Source organism: Coregonus lavaretus (genome assembly GCF_964263955.1).
Source record: "Coregonus lavaretus genome assembly, contig: HAP1_SCAFFOLD_968, whole genome shotgun sequence".
Lineage (NCBI taxonomy): Eukaryota > Metazoa > Chordata > Actinopteri > Salmoniformes > Salmonidae > Coregonus > Coregonus lavaretus.
In genome coordinates this window covers 152,393-169,375 of record NW_028160533.1, presented here as the reverse complement: position 1 = coordinate 169,375, position 16,983 = coordinate 152,393, and the positions used below count along the sequence as shown (strand labels likewise).

The 16,983-nt window shown below is 44.8% G+C and overlaps 1 protein-coding gene across 1 annotated transcript in view; it reads left to right on the top strand.

Moving 5' to 3' along the window:
- Positions 1–16,445, top strand: part of LOC311121692 (unconventional myosin-X-like) — a 35,891-nt gene extending 19,446 nt beyond the window's left edge. Inside the window, exons 4-9 of the mRNA XM_084196150.1 lie at positions 632–755; positions 5,227–5,397; positions 5,751–5,885; positions 6,037–6,198; positions 10,665–10,856; positions 11,523–16,445. Coding sequence (XP_084052276.1) covers positions 632–755; positions 5,227–5,397; positions 5,751–5,885; positions 6,037–6,198; positions 10,665–10,856; positions 11,523–11,627 — 889 coding nt within the window. The 3' untranslated portion in view covers positions 11,628–16,445. The remainder of the gene's footprint in view (positions 1–631; positions 756–5,226; positions 5,398–5,750; positions 5,886–6,036; positions 6,199–10,664; positions 10,857–11,522) is intronic.
- Positions 16,446–16,983: the final 538 nt, after the last annotated feature.

Genomic DNA, 16,983 nt, shown 5'->3' with positions numbered 1-16,983 from the left:
AGAGAGGCAACAAAGAGACCAAAGATAACCCTGAAGGAGCTGCAAAGCTCCACAGCGGATATTGGATTATCTGTCCATAGGACCACTTTAAGCCGTACACTCCACAGAGCTGGGCTTTACGGAAGAGTGGCCAGAAAAAAGCCATTGCTTAAAGAAAGAAATAAGCAAACACATTTGGTGTTCGCCAAAAGGCATGTGGGAGACACCCCAAACATATGGAAGAAGGTACTCTGGTCAGATGAGACTAAAATTGAGCTTTTTGGCCATCAAGAAAAACGCTGTGTCTGGAGCAAACCCAACACCTCTCATAGTTATGCACGCTCAAGTTTTCTGTTTTTTTGTCTTATTTCTTGTTTGTTTCACAATGAAAAATATTTTGGTAGGCTTGTTGTATAAATCAAATGATACAAACCCCCAAGAAATCCATTTTAATTCCAGGTTGTAAGGCAACAAAATAGGAAAAATGCCAAGGGGGGTGAATACTTTCGCAATCAACTGTAGATGACTAAATACTGTTTCATCTCTGACCTACAAATGTCTTGATTTTTTCCTGTATGTTTGCTAAGAAAAAGGTTTGACATTGGTAGGTTGGTTGATTGATAGATTTTTTTCTTGATTTACTGATTTCCAGGCTGTCGGGCAGCGAGGAGGTGGAGGAGGAGGGACAGTGGAGGCTCTACTTCAAACTCTACTGTTTCCTGGATGTAGAGAGCATGCCCAAGGAAGGGGTGGAGTTCGCTTTCATGTTCGAACAGGTCAGTTACTTCCTGGTTGGCCATTTTGCTACTATTAGACAGCACCTGATAGAGAACAATCTGTAGGGTCTTTCTGTAGGGTCTTTCAATTGCAATTCATTAACTTGTTGCGAACAATCTTTGTTTGCGATTCATCTTGTTGCTGTTTCTGTCCTCTTCCCTTTTTTTGGAAGGCTTAGTATTCTAGTATGTACCCAGACAATCAACCCATTCCCATAGAAACCATTCCCATAGAAACCATTCCCATAGAAACCTTTATTAGCGCTGTCGTTGTATAGAAATGATGAATAATAATAAATACATTCATCAAGTGGAAGCGCTCAACAAGATAGTGGCAGCAAGATAGTTGCCACCTGCTTGGCCTGGAGGAACTGCTCGTCCATGGCAGTTACAGTCCTGGTGCTCTCCTCATAGAAGGTATCTTCCCACCACGGTGGAACGTCAGTCTCCAGGGGTACCCTGCCTAGAATGCTCAGCTGTCCCATCGTGAAATCCTCAATCACCTCCATCAGAAGGTGTGTCTAGGCTGGACAGGTCAGGTCCATCATCGGAGTCTATATCACTAATTCATTGACACACCACTGTTTACAATACGGTATCCATCAACATGATAACATTCTGTATGACAAATACAGATTACACACTAAATGTCTCATGACAACAGTTGTGAGTAAAGTTTCACTATCATTAATATAGAAACTAGCCAACAAAGTTATCCCATCAACTAACTGATCCAAACAGAGGAGGAGTTAGGGGTCACATGATCAGGAAGTTATCCCATCAACTACCTGATCCAAACAGAGGAGGAGTTAGGGATCACATGATCAGGAAGTTATCCCATCAACTACCTGATCCAAACAGAGGAGGAGTTAGGGGTCACATGATCAGGAAGTTATCCCATCAACTACCTGATCCAAACAGAGGAGGAGTTAGGGGTCACATGATCAGGAAGTTATCCCATCAACTACCTGATCCAAACAGAGGAGGAGTTAGGGGTCACATGATCAGGAAGTTATCCCATCAACTACCTGATCCAAACAGAGGAGGAGTTAGAGGTCACATGATCTACACCCCTTGTAAAATAAATAAATAAATAATATGCCATTTAGCAGACGCTTTTATCCAAAGCGACTTACAGTCATGCGTGCATACATTTTTTTGTGTATGTAAAGCTTAATGTGCTTAATTTTAAGAAGTTATTTGGCCACTTTAGTTGTGATACAAACCTTATTAAAACATATTGACATTTAATCAGTTAGGATCACCACTTTATTTTAAGAATGTGAAATGTCAGAATAATAGTAGAGAGAATGATTTATTTCAGCTTTTATTTATTTCATCACATTCCCAGTGGGTCAGAAGTTTACATACACTCAATTAGTATTTGGTAAAATTGCCTTTAAATTGTTTAACTTGGGTCAAACGTTTCGGGTAGCCTTCCACAAGCTTCCCACAATAAGTTGGGTGTATTTTGGCCCATTCCTCCTGACAGAGCTGGTGTAACTGAGTCAGGTTTGTAGGCCTCCTTACTCGCACACGCTTTTTCAGTTCTGCCCACAAATGTTCTATAGGATTGAGGTCAGGGCTTTGTGATGGCCACTCCAATACAACTTTGTTGTCCTTAAGCCATTTTGCCACAACTTTGGAAGTATGCTTGGGGTAATTGTCCATTTGGAAGACCCATTTGCGACCAAGCTTTAACTTCCTGACTGATGTCTTGAGATGTTGCTTCAATATATCCACATAATTTTCCTTCATCATGATGCCATCTATTTTGTGAAGTGCACCAGTCCCTCCTGCAGCAAAGCACCCCCACAGCATGATGCTGCCACCCCTGTGCTTCACGGTTGGGATGGTGTTCTTCGGCTTGCAAGCCTTCCCCTTTTTCCTCCAAACATATAATAATCTGTCTGTAAACAATTGTTGGAAAAATTACTTGTGTCATGCACAAAGTAGATGTCCTTACCGACTTGCCAAAACTATAGTTTGTTAACAAGAAATTTGTGGAGTGGTTGAAAAACTAGTTTTAATGACTCCAACCTAAGTGTATGTAAACTTCAGACTTCAACTGTATACTAAATAATATATGTGTGACATTTGTTTTGATTTAGAATGGACCATTGTCATGCACCTGTATCGAAACAGGGGTAGCGGGGAAAAATACATGTAATCTATGCACTTAAATAGCGAATGGAGGACGCTTTTCCCCATGGTTTATTTTCATGCCAGCCAGGTAGGCTATACTCCTGTTGTAAATATAAGCAATGTGCTTAATATTAGGAAAGTAGAGAAATAAATATAGTAGGCCTAGCCTCTAGAAAGCTGATGGGATCCTCCTCTTTCTCCCGCCTATAGAAATGTTGCGCAACATGAGCTCATGGGTCTCATGAAGTGTTTGATTAGATTTTCGAAAACATTTGCATTGATGTCAGAGTGATTAGAGGGACAATAGAGTGCTGAGTACCAGGCAGTTAGCAAGTTGGGTAGGCTACTAATGACCATCAGCAGCATCAGAGCTTGGAGAAGCCTAGTTACCGTGACTAAATGGTCACGTGGAATTTGACTGCCATCATGACTCGTGACCGCCGGTGTGGCGATAATACGGTCACCGCAACAGCCCTAGATGGAGGAAGGAAAAACAAGCACAACAAGAAGCATCCAGCCAATCATATACCATATATGGAGATGAACAATGACTCCTCCCCCCCTTTGAAAATGATGAGTTTGGAAACAAATGAGATCACTCTAAAACAATCTGTATAGTGTTGAGAAAATACTTTTCCCACCATATGGTGCAGTGAGTAAATGAGAACAATCAAATCAATCAAAAAAACAACGTTTAAGACAGTGGGAAGACAGACCTCTAATTGACCCTGTTAGGGAGGCCTCTAAATGACCCTGTTAGGGAGGCCACTAAATGACCCTGTTAGGGAGGCCACTAAATGACCCTGTTAGGGAGGCCACTAAATGACCCTGTTAGGGAGGCCACTAAATGACCCTGTTAGGGAGGCCACTAAATGACCCTGTTAGGGAGGCCACTAAATGACCCTGTTAGGGAGGCCACTAAATGACCCTGTTAGGGAGGCCACTAAATGACCCTGTTAGGGAGGCCACTAAATGACCCTGTTAGGGAGGCCACTAAATGACCCTGTTAGGGAGGCCACTAAATGACCCTGTTAGGGAGGCCACTAAATGACCCTGTTAGGGAGGCCACTAAGGTAATCCAAAGAAATAAGAGGAGTAGGGGGCAGTACGTTGCAGTACACTACAGAATATATTATATAAGAATACATATGGGAGCAGTGGGACTACTGCATCAGGTCACAACGTTCTCTGCAGACAAATCATAAAAGCAATTGTGTTGTACATTTCGGACTGATTTCTAAACCAGCACGGGTCAACAAATAAAATTAGCTGAAATATGTTACTTTAGACCCGTTAACAAAAAAACATTTAACAATTCAACAAAATGTATCCCAAAAAGATAAAGGATTTATGCAATCCTATTCAGAGATTAAAGTATGCTATCTGTAGCAAATCACCTTCTAGCAGGCGAGAATGATGTTATTTACTGTAGTCCTGTGAGAGGGACAGAAGTAGAGAGATGTAGTGGACAGTAATATTTAACATGTGTATATACAGCATATATGATATTATAAATACCTCACATGCGACTCGTAATAAGACTAAGCAATTAGCCCATTAAAAAGTTTATCTGACTCCATAAGAGACTACAGTTAAACCATGTGCTATCAAGTATTATGCATTTAGATTACTGAGATCAAGGAATGGTCATGAGAAAGGAATTCTAAATACAAGTGTATTTAATTACTTTTTTAAATGAATTATAACATTATACAAGGCATAACGCTTAAGTTACAAAGCATTAACAAGCATTACAAGGCATTATTCTAAGCATGGTCAGAGAGAGAGAGAGACATAGCTTGTGCCATGGCCCATAGGAGAGGAAGAGAAAGAGGGTAGGTATCTCACCACAGCAGCTCAGAAACACATAAGAACAAGAAAATCAATCTTAGACCCTTTAATAAGCATCTGAGTTGTTTGGATTCAAAACCTGAGTTGTTGACCAATATAGTATTACTGTAAAGTTAACCTCCGATTAGATATCAGATCTACATGAAGTAATCACAACAGAACTGCTTCTCAGAGTTGAGACATTGGGGGTTGGTGAGATCAACACAGAGAATGCTGAATTCCTAAAACAACACAGAGGACATTCTTGTATACAGTTGATAAGAAAAGTTACTTCGGGGGCTGAATACCTGTATCTATTCACTGACTGTCCCTTGTCTCCAGTAATAATGTTTAGGTCTTCCTTTGCCTCTGTAATGTTAAGGTAATGTTATGTAAATGTAATGTTATGTAACTGTGATTTAATGATAATATAAATATATTGTTATGTAAATGTAATTGAATGTTAATATAAATGTAATGTAAATGTCTCCACCAGGCCCATGAGTCTCTGACCAGCGGTCACTTCCCGGCCCCAGAGGACACCCTGCAGCACCTGGCTGCTCTCAGGCTCCAGTTCCTTCACGGGGACAAGGCCCGGGTCAGCTGGTCTCTGGACAACGTCTACCCTGTAGGGAGGCTCCGTGCACGCATCCTGCACTTCACCAAGGTAGGTAACACTCCATCCAGGGGTGCTGCTCTGCCGTTTGATCCTCTGTGTGTGTGTGTGTGTGTGTGTGTCTGTGTCTGTGTCTGTGTCTGTGTCTGTGTGTGTGTGTGTGTGTGTGTGTGTGTGTGTGGTGTGTGGTGTGTGGTGTGTGGTGTGTGTGTGTGTGGTGTGTGTGTGCGAGTCTTTGTCTGTGTCAGTGCTATTTGGGGAGGTTGACAACTGAGGAAATTACACATTTCTGGTGTTCACTTTAGCAAATGGACTAATAAAGATGTATTGTTTTGCATTGGTGGAGTAACAAAGTTGTGTTGTATTGTATAGGTGAACTAATACAATGGTATTGTTTTGTATAGGTGGGCGCGGCCGGAGGGGCGGGGCCAGGGGGCCACACCCTGGAGCGGAGGCGGACCAGCTTCCTGGATGGGACCCTGCGCCGCAGCAGGCTGAAGACGGGCTCCATGAAGAAACAGAAGATGGAGGAGGAACAGGTAGCGGTTAGAGAAGCGTTGGAATCCCAGCTCCGACTGGAAAAATCTGGTGTAGTCAGTGGAACCAGAGGATTGATGACATCATCCTGGATATCGTCACCTGCTGTTATGCCCTTGAGCAAGGTACTAATAAAGTCTTGTTCTTGTTCAGATGCTGGAGATGTGGGTTAAGGAGGAGACCTCAGCCACCAGAACCTCCATCGTAGAGAAGTGGTCCCGACTCCAGGGACTGGACCAGCACACTGCCATGATCAAATACATGACCATCATCAAGGAGTGGCCCGGATATGGGGCCACACTGTTCGACGTAGAGGTAACTACATACATGACACGTGGAGGTAAATACATACATGACACGTGGAGGTAAATACATACATGACTTGTGGAGGTAACTACATACATGACACGTGGAGGTAAATACATACATGACACGTGGAGGTAAATGCATACATGACACGTGGAGGTAAATACATACATGACACGTGGAGGTAACTACATACATGACACGTGGAGGTAAATACATACATGACACGTGGAGGTAACTACATACATGACACGTGGAGGTAAATACATACATGACACGTGGAGGTAAATACATACATGACACGTGGAGGTAAATACATACATGACACGTGGAGGTAAATACATACATGACACGTGGAGGTAAATACATACATGACACGTGGAGGTAAATACATACATGACACGTGGAGGTAACTACATACATGACACGTGGAGGTAACTACATACATGACACGTGGAGGTAAATACATACATGACACGTGGAGGTAAATACATACATGACACGTGGAGGTAACTACATACATGACACGTGGAGGTAACTACATACATGACACGTGGAGGTAACTACATACATGACACGTGGAGGTAAATACATACATGACACGTGGAGGTAACTACATACATGACACGTGGAGGTAACTACATACATGACACGTGGAGGTAAATACATACATGACACGTGGAGGTAAATACATACATGACATGTAGAGGTAAATACATACATGACACGTGGAGGTAAATACATACATGACACGTGGAGGTAAATACATACATGACACGTGGAGGTAAATACATACATGACACGTGGAGGTAACTACATACATGACACGTGGAGGTAACTACATACATGACACGTAGAGGCCAGGGATACTGTGGTGAATAGGGCCAGGGTATGTGATGGTACTGTGGTGAATAGGGCTAGAGATGGGACGGTACTGTGGTGAATAGGGCTAGGGTATGTGATGGTACTGTGGTGAATAGGGCCAGGGTATATGATGGTACTGTGGTGAATAGGGCTAGAGATGATACTGTGGTGAATAGGGCCAGGGATGATACTGTGGTGAATAGGGCTAGAGATGGTACTGTGGTGAATAGGGCTAGAGATGATACTGTGGTGAATAGGGCTAGAGATGGTACTGTGGTGAATAGGGCTAGAGATGGTACTGTGGTGAATAGGGCTAGAGATGATACTGTGGTGAATAGGGCCAGGGATGCTACGGTGGTGAATAGGGCTAGGGTATGTGATGGTACTGTGGTGAATAGGGCTAGAGATGATGCTGTGGTGAATAGGGCTAGGGATGGTACTGTGGTGAATAGGGCCAGGGATGATACTGTGGTGAATAGGGCCAGGGATGATACTGTGGTGAATAGGGCTAGAGATGATACTGTGGTGAATAGGGCTAGGGTATGTGATGGTACTGTGGCGAATAGGGCTAGAGATGGTACTGTGGTGAATAGGGCTAGAGATGGTACTGTGGTGAATAGGGCCAGGGATGCTACTGTGGTGAATAGGGCTAGAGATGGTACTGTGGTGAATAGGGCCAGGGTATGTGATGGTACTGTGGCGAATAGGGCTAGAGATGGTACTGTGGTGAATAGGGCTAGAGATGGTACTGTGGTGAATAGGGCCAGGGATGCTACTGTGGTGAATAGGGCTAGAGATGGTACTGTGGTGAATAGGGCCAGGGTATGTGATGGTACTGTGGTGAATAGGGCCAGGGTATGTGATGGTACTGTGGTGAATAGGGCTAGAAATGATACTGTGGTGAATAGGGCTAGGGATGGTACTGTGGTGAATAGGGCCAGGGATGATACTGTGGTGAATAGGGCCAGGGATGATACTGTGGTGAATAGGGCTAGAGATGATACTGTGGTGAATAGGGCTAGGGTATGTGATGGTACTGTGGTGAATAGGGCTAGAGATGGTACTGTGGTGAATAGGGCCAGGGATGCTACTGTGGTGAATAGGGCTAGAGATGGTACTGTGGTGAATAGGGCCAGGGTATGTGATGGTACTGTGGTGAATAGGGCTAGAGATGATACTGTGGTGAATAGGGCTAGAGATGATACTGTGGTGAATAGGGCTAGAGATGGTACTGTGGTGAATAGGGCTAGAGATGGTACTGTGGTGAATAGGGCTAGAGATGATACTGTGGTGAATAGGGCTAGAGATGGTACTGTGGTGAATAGGGCTAGAGATGGTACTGTGGTGAATAGGGCTAGAGATGATACTGTGGTGAATAGGGCTAGAGATGGTACTGTGGTGAATAGGGCTAGAGATGGTACTGTGGTGAATAGGGCTAGAGATGGTACTGTGGTGAATAGGGCTAGAGATGATACTGTGGTGAATAGGGCTAGAGATGGTACTGTGGTGAATAGGGCTAGAGATGGTACTGTGGTGAATAGGGCTAGAGATGATACTGTGGTGAATAGGGCCAGGGATGCTACGGTGGTGAATAGGGCTAGGGTATGTGATGGTACTGTGGTGAATAGGGCTAGAGATGATACTGTGGTGAATAGGGCTAGGGATGGTACTGTGGTGAATAGGGCCAGGGATGATACTGTGGTGAATAGGGCCAGGGATGATACTGTGGTGAATAGGGCCAGGGATGATACTGTGGTGAATAGGGCTAGAGATGATACTGTGGTGAATAGGGCTAGGGTATGTGATGGTACTGTGGCGAATAGGGCTAGAGATGGTACTGTGGTGAATAGGGCTAGAGATGGTACTGTGGTGAATAGGGCCAGGGATGCTACTGTGGTGAATAGGGCTAGAGATGGTACTGTGGTGAATAGGGCCAGGGTATGTGATGGTACTGTGGCGAATAGGGCTAGAGATGGTACTGTGGTGAATAGGGCTAGAGATGGTACTGTGGTGAATAGGGCCAGGGATGCTACTGTGGTGAATAGGGCTAGAGATGGTACTGTGGTGAATAGGGCCAGGGTATGTGATGGTACTGTGGTGAATAGGGCCAGGGTATGTGATGGTACTGTGGTGAATAGGGCTAGAGATGATACTGTTGTGAATAGGGCTAGGGATGGTACTGTGGTGAATAGGGCCAGGGATGATACTGTGGTGAATAGGGCCAGGGATGATACTGTGGTGAATAGGGCTAGAGATGATACTGTGGTGAATAGGGCTAGGGTATGTGATGGTACTGTGGTGAATAGGGCTAGAGATGGTACTGTGGTGAATAGGGCTAGAGATGGTACTGTGGTGAATAGGGCCAGGGATGCTACTGTGGTGAATAGGGCTAGAGATGGTACTGTGGTGAATAGGGCCAGGGTATGTGATGGTACTGTGGTGAATAGGGCTAGAGATGATACTGTGGTGATTAGGGCTAGAGATGATACTGTGGTGAATAGGGCTAGAGATGATACTGTGGTGAATAGGGCTAGAGATGGTACTGTGGTGAATAGGGCCAGGGTATGTGATGGTACTGTGGTGAATAGGGCTAGAGATGGTACTGTGGTGAATAGGGCCAGGGTATGTGATGGTACTGTTGTGAATAGGGCTAGAGATGGTACTGTGGTGAATAGGGCCAGGGTATGTGATGGTACTGTGGTGAATAGGGCTAGGGTATGTGATGGTACTGTGGTGAATAGGGCCAGGGTATGTGATGGGACTGTGGTGAATAGGGCTAGAGATGGTACTGTGGTGAATAGGGCCAGGGTATGTGATGGTACTGTGGTGAATAGGGCCAGGGATGGTACTGTGGTGAATAGGGCTAGAGATGGTACTGTGGTGAATAGGGCTAGAGATGGTACTGTGGTGAATAGGGCCAGGGTATGTGATGGTACTGTGGTGAATAGGGCTAGGGTATGTGATGGTGCTGTGGTGAATAGGGCCAGGGTATGTGATGGTACTGTGGTGAATAGGGCAAGGGTATGTGATGGTACTGTGGTGAATAGGGCCAGGGTATGTGATGGGACTGTGGTGAATAGGGCTAGAGATGGTACTGTGGTGAATAGGGCCAGGGTATGTGATGGTACTGTGGTGAATAGGGCTAGGGTATGTGATGGTACTGTGGTGAATAGGGCCAGGGTATGTGATGGGACTGTGGTGAATAGGGCTAGAGATGGTACTGTGGTGAATAGGGCCAGGGTATGTGATGGTACTGTGGTGAATAGGGCCAGGGTATGTGATGATACTGTGATGAATAGGGCCAGGGTATGTGATGATACTGTGATGAATAGGGCTAGGGTATGTGATGGTACTGTGGTGAATAGGGCTAGGGTATGTGATGGGACTGTGGTGAATAGGGCCAGGGTATGTGATGGTACTGTGGTGAATAGGGCTAGAGATGGTACTGTGGTGAATAGGGCCAGGGTATGTGATGGTACTGTGGTGAATAGGGCTAGGGTATGTGATGGTACTGTGGTGAATAGGGCTAGGGTATGTGATGGTGCTTGGTATTTGATTCATTCAGTCATTTAGCATTGTATCTGACCTGCTGTATGTTTCTGTGTCCTCAGTGTAAAGAAGGAGGCTTTCCTCATGACCTGTGGCTGAGTGTGAGTGCAGAGAACGTGTCGGTCTACAAGAGAGGAGAACCCAAACCTCTAGAGACATTCCCCTACGAACACATCATCTTCTTCGGCGCTCCGCAGGCCGCTACCTATAAGATCACAGTGGACGACAGAGAGATGTTCTTTGAGACACCTCTGGTACAGTATACCACCATAATACAACATTAGATAAATAGTAGCCTGGTCCCAGGTCTGTTTATAACACCAGATTAGAAATGCTTTGCAGCCTTTCAGTAGCCTGTTCCCAGGTCTGTTTATAACACCAGATTAGAAATGCTTTGCAGCCTTTCAGTAGCCTGTTCCCAGGTCTGTTTATAACACCAGATTAGAAATGCTTTGCAGCCTTTCAGTAGCCTGTTCCCAGGTCTGTTTATAACACCAGATTAGAAATGCTTTGCAGCCTTTCAGTAGCCTGTTCCCAGGTCTGTTTATAACACCAGATTAGAAATGCTTTGCAGCCTTTCAGTAGCCTGTTCCCAGGTCTGTTTATAACACCAGATTAGAAATGCTTTGCATCCTTTCAGTAGCCTGTTCCCAGGTCTGTTTATAACACCAGATTAGAAATGCTTTGCATCCTTTCAGTAGCCTGGTCCCAGGTCTGTTTATGCTCATGCCAACATGTTTGACATGACAATGAACGACAGGGAGTCTACATGATAGCAAACTGACTGGCACCCCAGGCTAGCCTTTCAGAACATCACCCAACAAGGCCTTGGCTGTTACGATGCTTCTAAACACATGTCTGTTCAGTGTGTGTTGTACCTTTTCCCTGCTGTTAAAACTCTATCATCTGTGGTGTTTCAGGTTGGAGAGATCACCAAGATCATGAAAGCCTACATCAACATGATAGTGAAGAAGAGATGCAGTGTCAGATCTGTGTCCAGCTACGGAACCAACTGGATCAGGTGATTAGGGACAGGACAGGACACAGCCCAGTTGGCTTCCCACCACCCCAGGCTAACAGGCTAACAGGACAGGACACAGACCAGTTGGCTTCCCACCGCCCCAGGCTAACAGGCTAACAGGCTAACAGGACAGGACACAGACCAGTTGGCTTCCCACCGCCCCAGGCTAACAGGCTAACAGGACAGGACACAGCCCAGTTGGCTTCCCACCGCCCCAGGCTAACAGGCTAACAGGCTAACAGGACAGGACACAGCCCAGTTGGCTTCCCACCGCCCCAGGCTAACAGGCTAACAGGCTAACAGGACAGGACAGGACACAGCCCAGTTGGCTTCCCACCGCCCCAGGCTAACAGGCTAACAGGACAGGACACAGCCCAGTTGGCTTCCCACCGCCCCAGGCTAACAGGCTAAAAGCCTAACAGGACAGGACACAGCCCAGTTGGCTTCCCACCGCCCCAGGCTAACAGGCTAACAGGCTAACAGGACAGGACACAGCCCAGTTGGCTTCCCACCGCCCCAGGCTAACAGGCTAACAGGCTAACAGGACAGGACACAGACCAGTTGGCTTCCCACCACCCCAGGCTAACAGGCTAACAGGACAGGACAGGACACAGCCCAGTTGGCTTCCCACCACCCCAGGCTAACAGGCTAACAGGACAGGACACAGCCCAGTTGGCTTCCCACCGCCCCAGGCTAACAGGCTAACAGGACAGGACACAGCCCAGTTGGCTTCCCACCGCCCCAGGCTAACAGGCTAACAGGCTAACAGGACAGGACACAGCCCAGTTGGCTTCCCACCGCCCCAGGCTAACAGGCTAACAGGCTAACAGGACAGGACAGGACACAGCCCAGTTGGCTTCCCACCGCCCCAGGCTAACAGGCTAAAAGCCTAACAGGACAGGACACAGCCCAGTTGGCTTCCCACCACCCCAGGCTAACAGGCTAACAGGACAGGACAGGACACAACCCAGTTGGCTTCCCACCGCCCCAGGCTAACAGGCTAACAGGCTATCAGGACAGGACAGGACAGGACACAGCCCAGTTGGCTTCCCACCGCCCCAGGCTAACAGGCTAACAGGCTAACAGGACAGGACAGGACACAGCCCAGTTGGCTTCCCACCGCCCCAGGCTAACAGGCAAACAGGCTAACAGGACAGGACACAGCCCAGTTGGCTTCCCACCGCCCCAGGCTAACAGGCTAAAAGGACAGGACACAGCCCAGTTGGCTTCCCACCGCCCCAGGCTAACAGGCTAACAGGACAGGACACAGCCCAGTTGGCTTCCCACCGCCCCAGGCTAACAGGCTAAAAGGCTAACACTACAAGGCTAAAAGTCTATGAAGACAAGAGGGACTGTTCTCCTCAACCCAGATGTCTGGATAACTGAAGGCTGTTAATCAGCTACTCAATAACTTGTTCACCTCCGTTGACAACAAGGAATCTCATCTAGAAGATTATATGAACTGTAGTGTGTTTCTCAGGGCGTATAGATGTGGTAAAGAGGTCAATGGAACTAGACCAAAACAATGGAAATGCCATGGAAACGCGTGGGGGAAAGATCCTGAATCTCCTCATTGCCCCCCAGCAACATTACCCTATATCTAGCCTGTTGTTTATATGTGTATTTCACACTATGTTGAGGTAGAAATCGGAGTATAATGCTTGTATGGATGTCAACCCCAATACATGTTCATTTCATCGTCACCAATCAACTGCGTTACAGTTAAAAACTACTTTGACTACCACCACTGATTTCTGTATGCTAGCTATGCTAACCAGCTTATACGAACGGGAGTTAGCATTTAGCAGTCACTTCTTCTAAACCTGAAAAGGGACAACTTCTACATGTTATGCAGCGAAAACAGCCAAATATATCCAAATCAGACTTTAGTAACCACATTGTGAGTCTATTGCAATACATCAATCGTGACGGATTTGACAAATATCCACTTTGTTAGATCAGATTTGGTGAATGTCCGCCAATCCGGCGTCCCCACGGTCTGCATTCCATTGACCTCTTTACCGCATCTATGCCAACAGAACATTCTAGAACATTCTAGAACATTCTAGAACATTCTAGAATGTGTAGAACTAAATGTTTAACTGCTTTCCTCAACCATTGCATAGAGCTATTCCCTAGCTGTCGACAGAGTGGATAACCGACCATGTTATTTTCTGCCATTATTTACATCAATTTATCAATGGTATGGACCAATCAAGTGTCACATGTCGCATCAGATGTCCTTTTGCATCAAGTTTGACCATTTCAAATACCTTTCCAATGGACTGAGATTCAGATTGACTGAGAAGTCTCACACTGTCAAGCCCTCCCTGACAATAGCTCCCCTTCCTTATGAGAATGTTGTGTCTTCTTTTGAAAGTGCAAATGTGTTATTATTATTATTATTATTATTATTATTCTAACATATGAGTTGTTCATGTTTGGGCACCCAACTATATCATTCTATATTTATAATTAGAAGAAGTGATTTATGTAAGGATATACTATGTGGTCAATGTTGATCCTCGGGGGCAGTCATCGCTCATTACAAGACTCTCTATTGCCATTCAATAGGGAGATAAGGTTTGGAGACTTCCCCTCAGGTTTGATGAGCAATATGAGTCCAATTTCAGACCACCGACCCAGGGAGTTGAACCTCTTTACATTTTAATGCCTTAAATAGTTTCACTGCTTCCATCCATGTTTTTATTCATCTACTTTGGACCATAAGTCATAGTTTTGCCTTTCAGGAATGGCATCCTCCAACAGGTGTATGTTATAACACAGGTGGCCAAGGCTGCCATTCTACTCAGTGCCTGAGAAGCAGGGTTTAAACCACATGGTTTCAACTCTGGTGAAATGACACTTGCCTTTTATATAAGACTAGAACAAACCAATATATAGTCCATTGCTTCTTATTACTAATACATTTAGGATATTTATTTACACTAAAGGCTGTGGTATTCAGTAAACGCAGTGGTTAATATAAAAATGTGCGTATTTCTGTAAAACATGATTATAGAAGTTAGTCTCCAGTATTTTAAATAATTTAACTGTTATATTTGCTATTATGAATCGATTATTTTATTTTTTTGTCCTTGTAATGATTGTGACTGAAACTGTTGTTTAATGAGAGATGTTTTGAAGAGACAAGCAGGAGATTCTGTTACTGAAGGATGTATTGTTGTTTGGTCATTATGGGAGGGGACATTGTCTCACGTCAGATGACGTCACTCCTCCGTCTTGTTGGACGTGGAACTCAGATTCAAATTTCAATATTGAGCATCCGCCATTCAAAAAATTAAAACATAGTTCCTCATTTTTGATATCACTGCGCTAGCATGTGATTCTCCATGAAATAGGCAGAATAACCAACTAGCTAAATTATTACAAACGTTGTGACAGTGATTTAATAGTTTGCAATTGTGAGAAAATAAAAACAAACCAGTGGCTACCTTCTGCACAAATTCTGTGCCAGGACGTAGGTCGCCAGGCAGTGACTTGATCAGCTGTGTAGCTAACTGTTGTCGCTAGCTAGCTAATCAGCTAGCTCTTCCGTCACTGACATAAAAAGCTTGCTTTGCCTGTTTAAATTACCCTGAAGTTGTAGACATGCAGCCCCACAAATAATAGGAACTGGCTGTTATCACAAATCAGTCCATAGATCAGCATGATGCTCCTCGATTGTATCGTTGGGTAAGCTGAGCACAGCAGCAGCTGCTTCATGAAAACTCATAATAATGTAAGCATTAGCACTACTAGCTACAGCAGCTTGCTAGCCAGCTTTTGTTGGAAGATTCAACATCGTGTGCAGCACTAAGTAGGTAGCTGGTTGGTTAGCAGTGTCGTTTCAGTCAAGATGATTTCAGTGACTCACTCAGCTGTTGGACAAATGTATGCTTTTCGTGCCCATAGTCAAACTTCAGAAATACTGCTCATTAAAGTACAATAATCCTTAGCTAAATGTAAAATGGGACGACTTCCTCACCAAAAACACACACTATTGACATACTGTATTTATTATTTGAACATAAATGAATTCAGACAGTTGTGAGGCAGAAATGGGGTTCAGCAGACGATGTCAACAAGGTCATATGTTCAAACGTTATGGCAGCCCATTGTAGCCTGACCACGTCTGATCTATCCCATTACCCTTTGCGAGATACAAGACGGGTCAGTGCAGACGGAATCCACCGCTATCTGATGTAAGACAATGGGAGGGTGGGGTGTTTACTATGTGTAATTCCAAGAATCACTATAAGCAGACACAGGCTGTTTCTCAGCTTTCTGTGGCTGCGTCTGTATTGGCACCCTATTCCATATATAGTGCACTACTTTAGACCAGAGAATGGCACCCTATTCCCTATATAGTGCACTACTTTAGACCAGAGAATGGCACCCTATTCCCTATATAGTGCACTACTTTAGACCAGAGAATGGCACCCTATTCCCTATATAGTGCACTACTTTTGACCAGGGCTCTGGCACCCTATTCCCTATATAGTGCACTACTTTTGACCAGGGCTCTGGCACCCTATTCCCTATATAGTGCACTACTTTTGACCAGGGCTCTGGCACCCTATTCCCTATATAGTGCACTACTGTTGACCAGGGCTCTGGTCATATAGAGAATAGGCACCCCTCTCTGTTGTTTCTGTCAGCTGCCGGCAGCCGCACCAGAACTACTATGACTGGTTTCCCTTTATCATTACTGTACTTTTGACATTTTTCTGTTTATTTGGAGAGAGAGAAAAATTGAAAAAATCTGGAGATGATTTTTTTGTAACTGGATTTACAAAATGCTTAATAAATTATTGTATTTCAAATCAAATAACATTTTATTTGTCACACGCGCCGAATATAACAGGTGTAGACCTTACCGTGAAATGCTTACTCACAAGCCCTTAACCAACAATGCAGTTCAAGAAATAGAGTTAAGAAAATATTTGCTAAATAAACTAAAGTAAAAAATAAAATAAAAAGTAACATAATAAAATAACAATAACGAGGCTATATACAGGGGGTACCGGTACCGAGTCAATGTGCGGGGGTACAGGTTAGTCAAGATAATTTGTACATGTAGGTAGGGGTAAAGTGACTATGCATAGATAATAAACAGCGAGTAGCAGCAGCAAAAGGGGGGGGTCAATGTAAATAGTCCGGGTGGCCATTTGATTCATTGTTCAGCAGTGTTATGACTTGGTGGTAGAAGCTGTTAAGGAGCCTCTTGGACCTAGACTTGGCGCTCAGGTACCGCTTGCCGTGCGGTAGCAGAAAGAACAGTCTATGACTAGGGTGACTGGAGTCTTTGAAAAAATGTTGGGCCTTCCTCTGACACCGGCTGGTATAGAGGTCCTGGA